The following is a 12,145-nucleotide window of genomic DNA, read 5'->3' as shown; positions in this document are numbered from 1 at the left end:
CGCGACAGCCAGTCGCCAAACAAGACTCCGAAGTCCCATCAAAGCCCTAAGTGCTAGCCTCAAAGACGCGGTTCCCAGCCACTGGCAGTGCCTGAACCATGCAGCGTGGATTTTTTTTTCCTCCTCCACCCCCAAACTCAGCTTCCCTTCTGGAATCTGTCCCCTTGGAATACAGAACACAAACGCGGGCGGACTGTGTTCTCAGTTGCCAGGGACTCGGTTGCAAAGGAGCAGCTGGGTGCACAAGCCACGCCCCTGGTGCGCTCCCCCACGGCGCTCACACCTACGCTCCCAAAGCAGGGAGGCTGGGGAAATGCTGGGGGCTGGGCAGGGCGGAGCACAAAGGAAACCCGCCCCTGATCCCACCCTCAGCAGAGATTGGCAGGGCTCGGGCACCTGTCCCAGCCAATGGGCGCGTTCCGGGGCGGGCCTGGAAAACGGCTGTTCAGGCGATTTAAGAGTCGTCGGCGCGGCTGTAGAAAGCCGAGTGGAGCCAGGACTTGCCAGGTGGAGCAGACGCCCGAGCCAGCGTAGACACGGAGCGCACCCGCACCTCTCTGGGCACCTCACCGCACTGCTTGCCTCCGGGTAGATCTGAACCGCAGTCTCACGCGCCGCCAGGACCCACTCGCCGCTGCCGCCTCCACAGCACCCATGGGGACCTGGAGACTTTAAAAGGAGTTTGGGGTTTTCGGGAGCAGGGAAATCACGGGTACGGATAAGCCGCTTTCTTTGCCTTAAAAAAATGGTTTTTCTTCTTCGTCCGATTGTGTGGATCGTGTGCTGGGTAGGAGAGAGAGGGGGCTCTTTGGGTTGAAAGTAGACCTCTTTACACACACACACACACACACACACACACACACACACACACACACACGCACTAATACTCACCACCGGTTTCGCCTTGCTTCCCCTGTCTCTTTGTTAGGTTATTTTAGAGAGAGCAGCCTCGCCCTGGCGCAGTCCGATTGGCTCTACTAGCGAGAAGGCAAGCAAGGAGAGGGCAGAGTGTACCTGCCTGCGTGGGCAGGTGTGCCCCGGTGCTTGAGTGTACGTGCATTTGGCAAGTGTGCAGGCGTGCGTCCGGAATTGTGTAGGAATTGGGGGAGAGGGTGCCAATGTGTGGTCGCCAAGATGTGTCATTGTGGGTGTGTGACATTAACACTGTGGGTGTATGTACCAGGCTGTCAGTGTCTGCTGGACTCCAAGTCTGCAAAATGTTGCTGATGTTCAGGGAATGCACCTAAGGAGTCTGTCATTGTGCAAGCGGCTGTCGGGGATGGGGTGTGACCCAGTGCAAAATGGGCAGGTGGGCTGCAGAGGATGGCGACCACAATGTGAGCTCAGCTTGCTCTAGCTTCAGGCCTAACGGCTTCTCTTGACACCCACCCTTCCGTCTGGGTATCCATCTCCCACCCGGCCACAACCTGCGCTCCCTTCGCCCACTTGAACCTCGCATGCTCTCTAGCCCGCCCGTGCTTTCTCCTGTGGAAGTTACAGGGCAGGGTTCCCGGGCAGTGTCGGAGGCTGGCTGAGCGGTATGGTGTCTGCTCTGGCCCTCCAGACTGGCGGCTTCTTCTGTGTCCCCTTTCTTACCCCAGGGACGACCTGCAAAGTTGACAGGCGCAGGCGACTTTGGTGCCGGTGCTTAGGCAAGCTGCAGGCCCCAGGGGGAACTGAACGCCTTGGGGAGGGGACACCAGGAGGGTCAGCCCGGACTCTGATGGTGTCTGTCCTGTCTCCCTCCCTCGGCAGATCTCAGTTCCTGGCCCTGGCCTCGCCGCGTCATTGATGGGCAACCAACTGGACCGCATCACCCACCTCAACTACAGCGAGTTGCCCACTGGGGACCCATCTGGGATTGAGAAGGACGAGCTGCGGGTCGGGGTTGCCTACTTCTTCTCGGATGAGGAGGAGGACCTGGACGAACGCGGGCAGCCGGACAAGTTTGGTGTGAAGGGCCCCCCAGGTTGCAGCCCCTGCCCAGAGAGCCCCAGCCGCCACCACCACCACCTGCTGCACCAGCTCGTCCTCAACGAGACTCAGTTCTCCGCCTTCCGGGGCCAGGAATGCATCTTTTCCAAAGTAACCGGCGGCCCTCAGGGCGCCGACTTGAGTGTCTACGCGGTCACCGCGCTGCCCGCGATCTGCGAGCCGGGCGACCTGCTGGAGCTGCTGTGGTTACAGCCGGCGACGGAGCAGCCCGCGCCCGCCCCGCACTGGGCCGTCTACGTGGGCGGCGGGCAGATCATCCACCTGCACCAAGGCGAGATCCGCCAGGACAGCCTGTACCAGGCGGGCGCGGCCAACGTGGGCCGGGTGGTGAATAGCTGGTACCGCTACCGCCCGCTGGTGGCCGAGCTGGTGGTGCAGAACGCCTGCGGCCACCTGGGCCTCAAGAGCGAGGAGATCTGCTGGACGAACTCCGAGAGCTTCGCCGCCTGGTGCCGCTTTGGAAAGCGCGAGTTCAAGGCTGGCGGGGAGGTCCCCGCAGGCACGCCACCCCCGCAGCAGCAGTATTATCTCAAGGTGCATCTGGAGGAGAACAAAGTCCACACGGCCCGTTTCCACAGCCTGGAGGACCTCATCCGGGAGAAGCGCCGCATAGACGCCAGTGGCCACCTGCGAGTGCTGCAGGAGCTTGAGGACTTCGTGGACGACAAGGAGTAACCCCAGAGCAGCAGCCCTGCGCGTTTCTTCTCACTCCCGGAGCTCCTTTCCTGTCCCCGCAGCTCTGCACCCCGCACCCCCTAGCGCACCCGCCCAGGGCCAGCGGCTGGAAGCTTCAGGAACTCACACCGGCACCGGGCGGGCGCAGCTATGCGCGCCCCTAAGACAACCCTTAGTGTTAGTGACCATGCCGGGGTTACCCAGCCTGCGCCTTGGCCCTGGGTTGTGACGGGGAAACGGGGAGTGGGTAAAGGGGAGCAAGGACACGACCTTTCCCGCGAGCCAATGGTCAGTGACTCTTCACCAGACAGGGCAAATACCCTTTAGTGAGAGGGGACAGTCACCACCACCCCCAGACGCTCACACACAGACCAGAGGTGAGAATTGTTCCTTGCAGGGCACAGTTCAACTCCCGAGTGGATGTGTCCCCCGATCTCAGAATTCCCATGAAATCGAGCCTGCCCTGTGTACTTGGGAGCACTTCGGGGACTCCAGGTTACCCTGAGGCTGCCAAGGACTGTCTCACAGCTCTCCTACCCAGGGTCTCCTAACAATGCATTCCAGGCTCCGGGCTGAGCTAGATAGGTTTGACTTCCCTATTTGCACAGCTGGAAGCAGACGCCATCCCGGGACTGACCGACCCCTCCGCTGAAGAGGAAGCCTTCTGGGTCCCCGGAGGAAAATGGCGCAGCACCTCTTAAGAGTGAGAAGGGCCCGCCTGCTCCGGAAAAGGAGCTAATTCACCTGGTGTGTGGGCACTTGAATGTAGGAAGGAGAAGGAGGCTTTTTGCTCGGAGCAATCCCTTGATTGCTTCCCTCCTCACTCTGCGTTTCAGAGAGTCCTGTTTTCCAAGGGACTGGAGGAGAAGAAGGCAGGGAGGATCTACAACATTCCAGAAACCAGCATTAGGACAGCCTAGCCAGTGTCTTTAGTTTGGCTTTTCCTAATTAGAAGAAGATCTTAGAAGGCAGGGGGGCGGAGGTGGAGATTGTTTTTTTTTAAAACGAAACAGCAGTTTTCCAACGATGTCAACAAAGCCTACAGTGTCGATGATGCTTCTCTTGATCATATTTAGCAACATGCTAATGAAATTTCAAATTGAAATTTTTATTTTCATGGCTTTAATCCATGATAGCTTAAATACTGGGGGCCATTAGGAGTGGAATTTAGCTAAGAGTTTAGCTGACATTGCCTTTCACTCTGTTTTTTCTCAACTCTTATGAGAATTCTGTTTGGGGACATTATAATCATTTACTTTTTTTTTTTGTTTTTGTTTTTCCTGGCTTTACGAAGTAGCCCTGTGATGGTGGAGCTGTTCGTTAATGTGTATATTGTACTGAATTTTTGTCAGTTCAAGGGTCTGCTGCTTTGGTGATTGCTAGCAAGTTCCAGGGGGGTTCTTTTCTCCGTATATTGTATATCATCATCATCATCATCATCATCATCATCATCATCATCATCTTTGCATCTCTTCTGTCATCACCTCTCGATCCCCTTCGAAAGGAATCTAGAGTTGGTGGGCTTTAGGACCCACTTCCGTAGCCTGTCCTGCTGTTTTTTTCTGAGAAGAGAGAAGCGCTCTTAGAATCAGGACAGAATATGTGTCTTTCAAAACATGGTTACCTGAAGCTCCTTCCTGTGGGCAAGAGTTTTGTGGATTTTCTCCAAGGGATACAGCCGCAGCCTAACTGGTCTTTACTTGATTCTATGTGCTAGACACACCTGAGGACATATACGGTCTCTCGGGGGAGTTTGTCAAATAATGGTGTTGAGCTAATGGTTGTGAGCAATTGCATACTGACTGCTCTGATTTAGTTGAACAGCAAATACTAGGTCCAAAGCCAGTTTCTTGGCATTTGAAAATAAGGCAATAAAAACTAGAGGAAGTTAGCTGACAGGGAAATGCCTTTTCCATGGTTTAAATGGTTTGTTTCTGTTTTGTGGGGATTTTTGTTGTTTTATTTTATTCCATTTTGTTTTCATGCTGGATTCATTCTCTGATCTTGAGTCAAAAGGTCAAATCAATGAAATATGAACTAAAGTATTTTTCTGAAGCCAATTAATGAGTGATTTATTTTTTAAAACTGTTTATGCTTTTCTTTCAGCACATACAACAGCAAAACTTTTCGTAAGAACTAAATTAACCTTTGCATGTATGGAGAACTGGAAGTCATTTGTTTTCTCTAACTTAGTCTTTTGGCAAATGACAGATTGATGACATAAACAGAAATTCCTTATTGTGTCTACACACGCCATATCCTTTCCTGTGTCCTACTACTGTATCTTGGCTCCCTGCTGAATTAAACACCATCCTAAGCACTTGCTCCAATGGGACTCCTTCTTGACATTGTGTCTTCCACCTGTCAGTGAGTGGACAGGAGAAATGCATCAGTCTATATCAGACCCCAGACTGAATTAGTCCTCTGATGAGAGTTATGTGCCATGCTAACAGGGGACTGGTTTACAGGTTTGATACTTACTGGAAACTTGAGGGCAATCTTAACAAGAGTGGGAGATTTATCTACCAAGGACTGGGTGGATGATAAAAGTTTTACAAATTCACAATAATAAAACACTGATCAAAAAAAGAAATGTGAAAGGGGGTTCTAAAGTTTCTCATGATCCTGTGGAAACAATTGCTATCTCTTGGTCATTGTGAACACAAAGAGTCCATGGTAGAGAGGATATTATCTAACTGCTGCATCGTGAAAAGGGGTTTCTATTTGAAAGCATTATTAAGGATGTTGCAAGATCCACAAAAGTTGAAGATCCTTTTGTAGGTGCCACCCGAGTTTTCTTATGGATGAATGCTGTTCCTCTAGATTGTATTGGTGACAGGAATTAAGCCATGAGTCTCCTACCATTTGCAAAAGGACAATAAAGTAGCTTTAGTTTTTGTTGTCCTGGAGGGAGCTAAGGTAACCTCCATAATGTGGAGGGTGTGAAGCTGTGCTCTATCCAACCCTCACCAAGGCAGAGGCCACCTCTGTCTTTTTTCCCCTGTGAATGGGCTTATCTCCAAAGTAAAACACTACCTAAAAAAGGAGAGAAATTTAAAATGCAGATGTTTTTCAGAGAGCTTTACTGCATTAAAAAAACAAAAACAATAACAACAGATGGGAAAGGTGGGCTGGGCATACTTTTGACCAATAAAGCCTCAAATGCCATTACTCTTAAAGTGCATTCTTTCATTTGAAAAAGAAATCTGTAGGAGTTGTATGTGCTACATTAAAAAGAAAAAAAAAAATCAGCTGTATCAATGAGCTAAATTGGTATGTATAAAATGTACTCTGATATTTAACATGTAAGAGACCCTTATGTCCACATTTTAGCAAAAGAATTACAAATATTAATCTGCATTTAGAAAATATAATAGCTTGCCAGACACAGAAGCAAGTTTTGAGTTCATTGATGTTACATGATTTTTTAAAAAAATTCACGTTTTTCACCTTCAGTATCATGTTTCTTTGATGAACACTTTTGTATGAATGATGGCATTTTTCAGAAAAGTATTTTATTAATATGTACAAAATAGTGAATTTTCTGAGACCTCAATTATTCATCCCCTCACTCTTCCCGCATCCTCTAGTGACTGCTTCTCTTTTGCCTTCAGCATCTCTGAGAATTAAAGGGTTAAGTCACCTAATGCACAGGGGAAAGTCAAAATGAAGTCAAATTAATGGTAAATGACACAGCAATAGGAAGCCTCCAATTTTCTCTTCTCCACATGCATGTCTTCAAAGCTCCCTGCTGTTTGGTTTTGGTTTGGTTTGGTTTGGTTTGCTTTTTTTGTGTTTTGTGTTTTGTTTTGTTTTGCCCTTGGTGCTGAGCTTGAACTTGGGCCCTAGACATGGTTGGGCTATGGCCCATCACCCCTTTTCTTACAACAAATGAAGATAATGGCTCGCGTTTGCTTTTGAGAGACATTTTGCTGCATGTACAAAAGGTTACAAATGAAAAACACAGACTTCCAGTCTCCTTGAAATGTAAAGAGCTTCAATGGGACAATATTTCTCCTAAGACCCTGTCGGTTCATTTTCTTTCAAAAGTTTTAGTTATTAGAAGAATACTCTATGCACCTGTTCAAACTAATGTCCATGTACAATTGCATATTATGTAAATTTCTGCCAATAGCTAAATATTGTGTCACACACACACACACACACACACACACACACACACACACACACACATAGATTTTTTTTTTTTAAGACCAGAATGAAAAGTGACTTAAGATTTATAAAAACAGAAAGCAGAATGTCCAGGGGTTAAGGGTTAACACAGCTCATGGTTAGTTGAGCAGCAAAGAGCTATGCCTAAACCAAGCACAAATAATCAAACAAACCAGTGCGTGACTTATGCAGTTAGCTTTTAGTCATCACCCCCACCCCGACCCCCACCCCCCACCCGCTCAAACATACACACCGCTGCCCGCGGCTAGTTATTTTTAAATTTTGGCTTGTTTTTTGAAACAGGGACTCACTATGTAATCCTGACTAGCCTGGAACATTCAGTGTAGATGAGGCTATTGGCTTCAAACTCAAAATGGTCCTCCTGCCTACACCTCCTGAGTGCTGGAATGATGGGCATGCACCACTGAATCCAGCTTAGTTTCACTTTTCGAAGTAGAAAAAAAAAAATAATCAAAAGCAAGATTCAAAAGAGAGCCGAAAAGGTGGGGAGGCGATTGAAAGAGTAAGAATGGGAATGCACTGTGGAGGTTATAAAATTTAATGAGCTAATGAGCTTTACAATGGGCAACAACAGCTCTCCATGCCAACTGAAGACAACGGAGAAAACCTGAGAGCCTAATTTCCAACCTTTCAATAATGTACGAGGGTCTCCGGCTGCATAACTCAAAGTTTACCTTTGAGGCTGAACGTTACCTCGTTGGATGCCTCAGTATCAGTATTTCAAGTGTTTGAATGTGTTGGGGTGACAAATGGTGTTTTCTGCCTCCTTAGAAGGGCGAGTTAAGATCCATGATTTGAGTGGCAGAAAATTCATGGGAGCAGCGCCCCCTCTTCCAGCTGCAGGTTTTTACCAGTTTCTCGGGTGGATGATGGTATGTGGCACATAGTAGGTACAACAGGTGTCTTCATCAGATGGTTTTCAGTAATTCTTGATCACTCAGAAACTCGGCGATCATACCATTGCCTTAGGTAATGACATAAGCTTCCATAGCTGAAATTGTCAAAGGTGCCTCAGAGCGCTCATGGAGCTCCTTCTCAGGAGGCTTAGGCCTGGGGGCTTTATATTCAAGGATGTCCGGAATATTCTGTTTTGCCTCGAGAAAAATCTAGGGATCCAAGAAAAGTAAAAGCTGTTCTCTTGTTTTGGTCGGAAAGATGAAAGCAAACTAGTAATTCTGTCTCTGGCTTCTCCCACATCCACTTTCTCTCTCTCTCACCTCAAGGTGAGACTTTTCTAGCATGCAATCACAGGATTATTCCTTCAGAGGAAGGTTGTTATTATAGCTCTTGCTACAATTATAAGAAATAATAATGTTCTTCATTTGTAGACTAAGACTAGAATACAGACTTACCTTGCTGGAATAATTAGATGGGATGCCATTTGGTCAGAGTGTTTTGTCTTTATTTTTTTATTAAACATTACTCATTGATATACACTAAAATAATTTGCTATGCTTGTTGGCTTTTATAACCCAATTATTTTTGTGTGTGAATGTATGTCTTGAACTTAGTTTTTCTGAACAGTAGATACTTATATTGGGTACAAATAGAGCCAATACCTCAAAATAAATGCTCCAAAAGTCAGTGTAAGCCAGGCACAGACCTATCATTCAAACCTCTGGATGCTGAGTCAAGAAAAATGTAATCCTGAGCCAGCCGGAGCTACACTTTGAGAGTGCATCAAAACGGCAATCCAAGGTTCAAACAACAAAAGTGAGGTCATATTTGGCTTCTGGATTTTCTCTTCCTTCCTTCCTTCCTTCCTTCCTTCCTTCCTTCCTTCCTTCCTTCCTTCCTTCCTTCCTCCCTCCCTCCCTCCCTCCCTCCCTCCCTCCCTCCCTTTCTTCCTTCCTTCCTTTCTCCCTCCCTTTCTTCCTTCCTCTCTCCCTTCCTTTCTTCCTTCCTTTCTTTTTATTTATTTACATACTTATTCTTATTGCTTCCAGCAACAATATGTCTGTGACATCAAGACAGATACTAATATTCTACACATGTCCCAGTAGGAAACATGAGAGTATCTTATAATATTTGCATTAACAAATAAGTTATTAGAAATCAACTACTTCCCCCCTCCAATAGTTCTGCAGCGTGCTAGTTTTTCACTAAGTATGAAGCCCACTGTCTTCAGATTTCGGATTCTCCTAATCATCCCACAAACCTGTGAGAGTCACTGAGGATAATTTTAACAGGTTGCAACCCCTAGCAGCACACACTTCCTGTCATTTGCTTCTCAGAGGTAGCATGTCTCTAGGGTTGGGGGTTCTGAGCTGAAAGGAAGCAAGGCTCAGGGTAGTATTGCAGGATACAGCTCACAAAGCTATAGGCTGCTTGGGTTAGATTAGAATTCCAGATAAATGTCCAATAGTTGTTAGAGGATATGTGCATTATATTATATTGAGGATATAGTCACACTATAGTCATGCTGGAAATTATGCTTAATGAAACTAGACTGTAAATGGTTACACAGTGCACAGTCACATCCCGGAGGAATTGTACCATCTCTAAGGAGTCACTTTAGTGTAGATCCTGAGGTTTAGAGCTGTCAAACTAAGGGCAGACTTCTGACCCACAGCTCTAGGGTTTTCACATTCCTTATGTGTCTTTTGGGCCCAAACTGTGTTCACACGCAGGAACAAGCAGAGATTTCAGAGACATAGGAAGACTAGCTTATAGGACCTATAATTACTGAGGGAGTGGGATGTGTCTCTGTGAAAGAGGATTGGCCAAAGCATTTCAAGTATCTCCATCTACCCTTCCGTTTGATTGTGCTAATGGGATATGCCATTGGTTTTTCTGGCTGTGATGACACTTCCTGGATACAATGAGAAATACTATATGCCAGTTGCTTTAATTATATCTTCTATTTGCTCAAGTTGGGTGCCCACCTCATACCTTGTTACTCCTATGGCTTCCTCACTTGTCTCTACCCCATGGTTCCTCTGTCTGAACACCTGTGACCATGGTGATTTTTCCACACAGGTTCATTGCTCATGAGAGTCATCACCATGTGTGTTAGTAGGATAATCACAGTCCCGCATAGTATGAACCTATCCTGTCCCAGCTGCATGTCCCACAACTATAAGATACAAGCCACCTACATTTTGCATAACATGGAATTTCCATTTAGTCTTCTATGACTTCCTGTCTCGTCCACTTTACCAGCTTTCCTGTCTCAGTTCTGGAACAACATACCCATATTTATCCACCTTTCATAACCCCAAATCCACCCAAACCCACAGAGTGGTTTTGGTCATTTTCTTCTGGAAGTTTCCATTGTACTTTGCTTGGAACACCCACACACACTTTTTCCTCTGTGATAAATGTCAGTTGAGTCTTTCCTCTCACATCTGTTTGGTCTGTGGGGGACAAGGAGATTGTGTAACTTGCTCATTTTGTGTAGCTGCAAAGCCTAGCACTATCCAGTCTAATTGAATGGATGGGAAAACCTGAGAAAAACTGAGATGGCTTCCCAGGGTAAAAAATCACCAAAAACTGAAGGTGAACTTATATGTGACTCTCTCTACACATCACTCAGTGAGAAACTAGTTCCTATTTAGGAAACCAGTTTGAATGATGAAAACTTCATATTGCACTATATTGCAAATGGTAAGAGATTAGCTATATATAGTATAAAAGTTTTCTCTGTCTTCAGCACAGTAGTAAATATATTTCTTCATGAATGATCTTCATGATTTTCATGACTTTGGAAATACAGATTCTTCCCCTCTTGGTAATTTAACTTCTGCCTAGGTGATACAACTTGGCTGCAAATTTTATAGGCAACCAAGGATTGGATTTCAAGACATAGACATGAGACAAGGAATGTTAAATGTGATTTACTGGGCCTAAGACTGCCCCAAGATGTTCAGTCAGTATGGAAAAGTTGGCTGAAAACCCAATTCCTCTTTGCTTCTTGCAAAGGCAAATCTCTCCCAATCTTACCCCTAAGCGATTATACCTACCTCATGAGTGAAAAAGGGAAAGTCTGCTTGCTTGACATTCATACGGTGGTGGAAGGGTGTGAAGAAAAATCAGCCTCCTTTGACTGATGTCTTTTGGACCTCCAGGCTGGTTCAGCAGCTAGAATAATTTGAAATGAAGTTGAGCACTAAAAATGTAGCTGAATTAATGTCTTATGAAATATATATGCTTCTATATTTAATATTTTCCCCCAGAATTCTTAGGAAGAGTACCCTGGAGTTTTCCGGGAAGTTATTATTCTCTTAGAACCTCCAGGCATTTAATAGAATTTCATATGGTTTGGGGCAGGCTATGGTAGTCAGTACCTAAGGAAAGCCATGTCAACTTGGTGTTTTAAGGTCTACATCCTGTTGTGTGCAAGGTGGGGGGAGTGCCAAGACTCAAGAATGACGTATTTTAGAATGAAATACAAATACTAATTTGATGTTGGAGATCTGAAGAATCGGGGATACTGGTGAAGCATGGCTTTTTTCTCAAAGACCAATTTCCAAAGTAGATGGAGGAGGATATTTTTCACCATTGTCATCTCAGCGCTCTGCTTTATCTGGGCACGGTTTTATGAGACAGGATCGACAAAAGAGAACAGGCTATGGACAAGTTCCTCTATTCTCAGTACATCAAAAATCAAAACAAAACAAAACAAGTCACTGAAACCAAAGTTCTTCTGCCCTGTTACTTCCTAGATCCTTTAAGAACTTCCAATAACTTAATGGGGGGAAATGGCTCCTAGGCAGCATGAAAGTTAAACTCTAGTTGGTCCTCAGCCTCTCTACAGCCCTTTCAACATCACTGACCTGTGAAATGTCACCCCTGACCTATAACTACTGGGAGTCATAAGCAGGAGACCTTGCCTGACTTCTAAAACTTGTCACTGTGTCCTTTTGCATGAACTGGTTAATTTCTGGAGAAAATCCTTCTCTCCTAGCTGGTCCTATTTCAAAGTTATCTCTGTCCTGAGTCTTAGTAAGTGCCTGGCTACCCCTCAGGCTGTTCTATGGAGCTCTACTTCCCGATACTCCACTTCAACAGCAACATGGAATCAATAAGCCCAGTGAATCCTCCCACACTGAGTTCCCAGAAGAGTTTATCCAAACTTTGAACATGTATTTCAGCCATATGATATTCCAATTTTCAGGCCCCAAGTTCCATTAAATACAATTTAAGTTAATAGGAACCATTTTGCCTTTTGAAATAGCTTTACTCTAGAGCCAGGACTATGGCACTGCCATTTTTGATTTAGTAGTCTACATTTGATGCTCAACTAGTGCTGATATGACTCAACTCTGTTAACTTTATGCAA

The 12,145-nt window shown here is 46.0% G+C and overlaps 1 protein-coding gene across 2 annotated transcripts; it reads left to right on the top strand.

Moving 5' to 3' along the window:
• Positions 1–210: 210 nt before the first annotated feature.
• Lratd1 (LRAT domain containing 1) lies at positions 211–4,995 on the top strand. Of its 2 annotated transcripts, none has more exons than XM_006976590.4 (2): positions 211–712; positions 1,756–4,995. In XM_006976590.4, exon 2 carries the CDS (start codon positions 1,792–1,794, stop codon positions 2,668–2,670), a length of 879 nt encoding a protein of 292 aa, XP_006976652.2. In that variant the 5' UTR covers positions 211–712; positions 1,756–1,791; the 3' UTR covers positions 2,671–4,995. The 2 variants fall into 2 exon arrangements, with proteins under 2 accessions (XP_006976652.2, XP_042122844.2); XM_042266910.2 differs by lacking the exon at positions 211–712 and adding an exon at positions 735–1,050.
• The last annotated feature ends 7,150 nt before the right edge of the window (positions 4,996–12,145 follow it).

This window comes from Peromyscus maniculatus, chromosome 22 (genome assembly GCF_049852395.1).
Source record: "Peromyscus maniculatus bairdii isolate BWxNUB_F1_BW_parent chromosome 22, HU_Pman_BW_mat_3.1, whole genome shotgun sequence".
Taxonomy (NCBI): domain Eukaryota; kingdom Metazoa; phylum Chordata; class Mammalia; order Rodentia; family Cricetidae; genus Peromyscus; species Peromyscus maniculatus.
This window is presented reverse-complemented; position numbering and strand designations above follow the sequence as displayed.

Excerpts from the sequence above, each read along its gene's own strand:
- Lratd1 (XM_006976590.4), top strand. The coding sequence starts at position 1,792 with ATGGGCAACCAACTGGACCGCATCACCCACCTCAACTACAGCGAGTTG.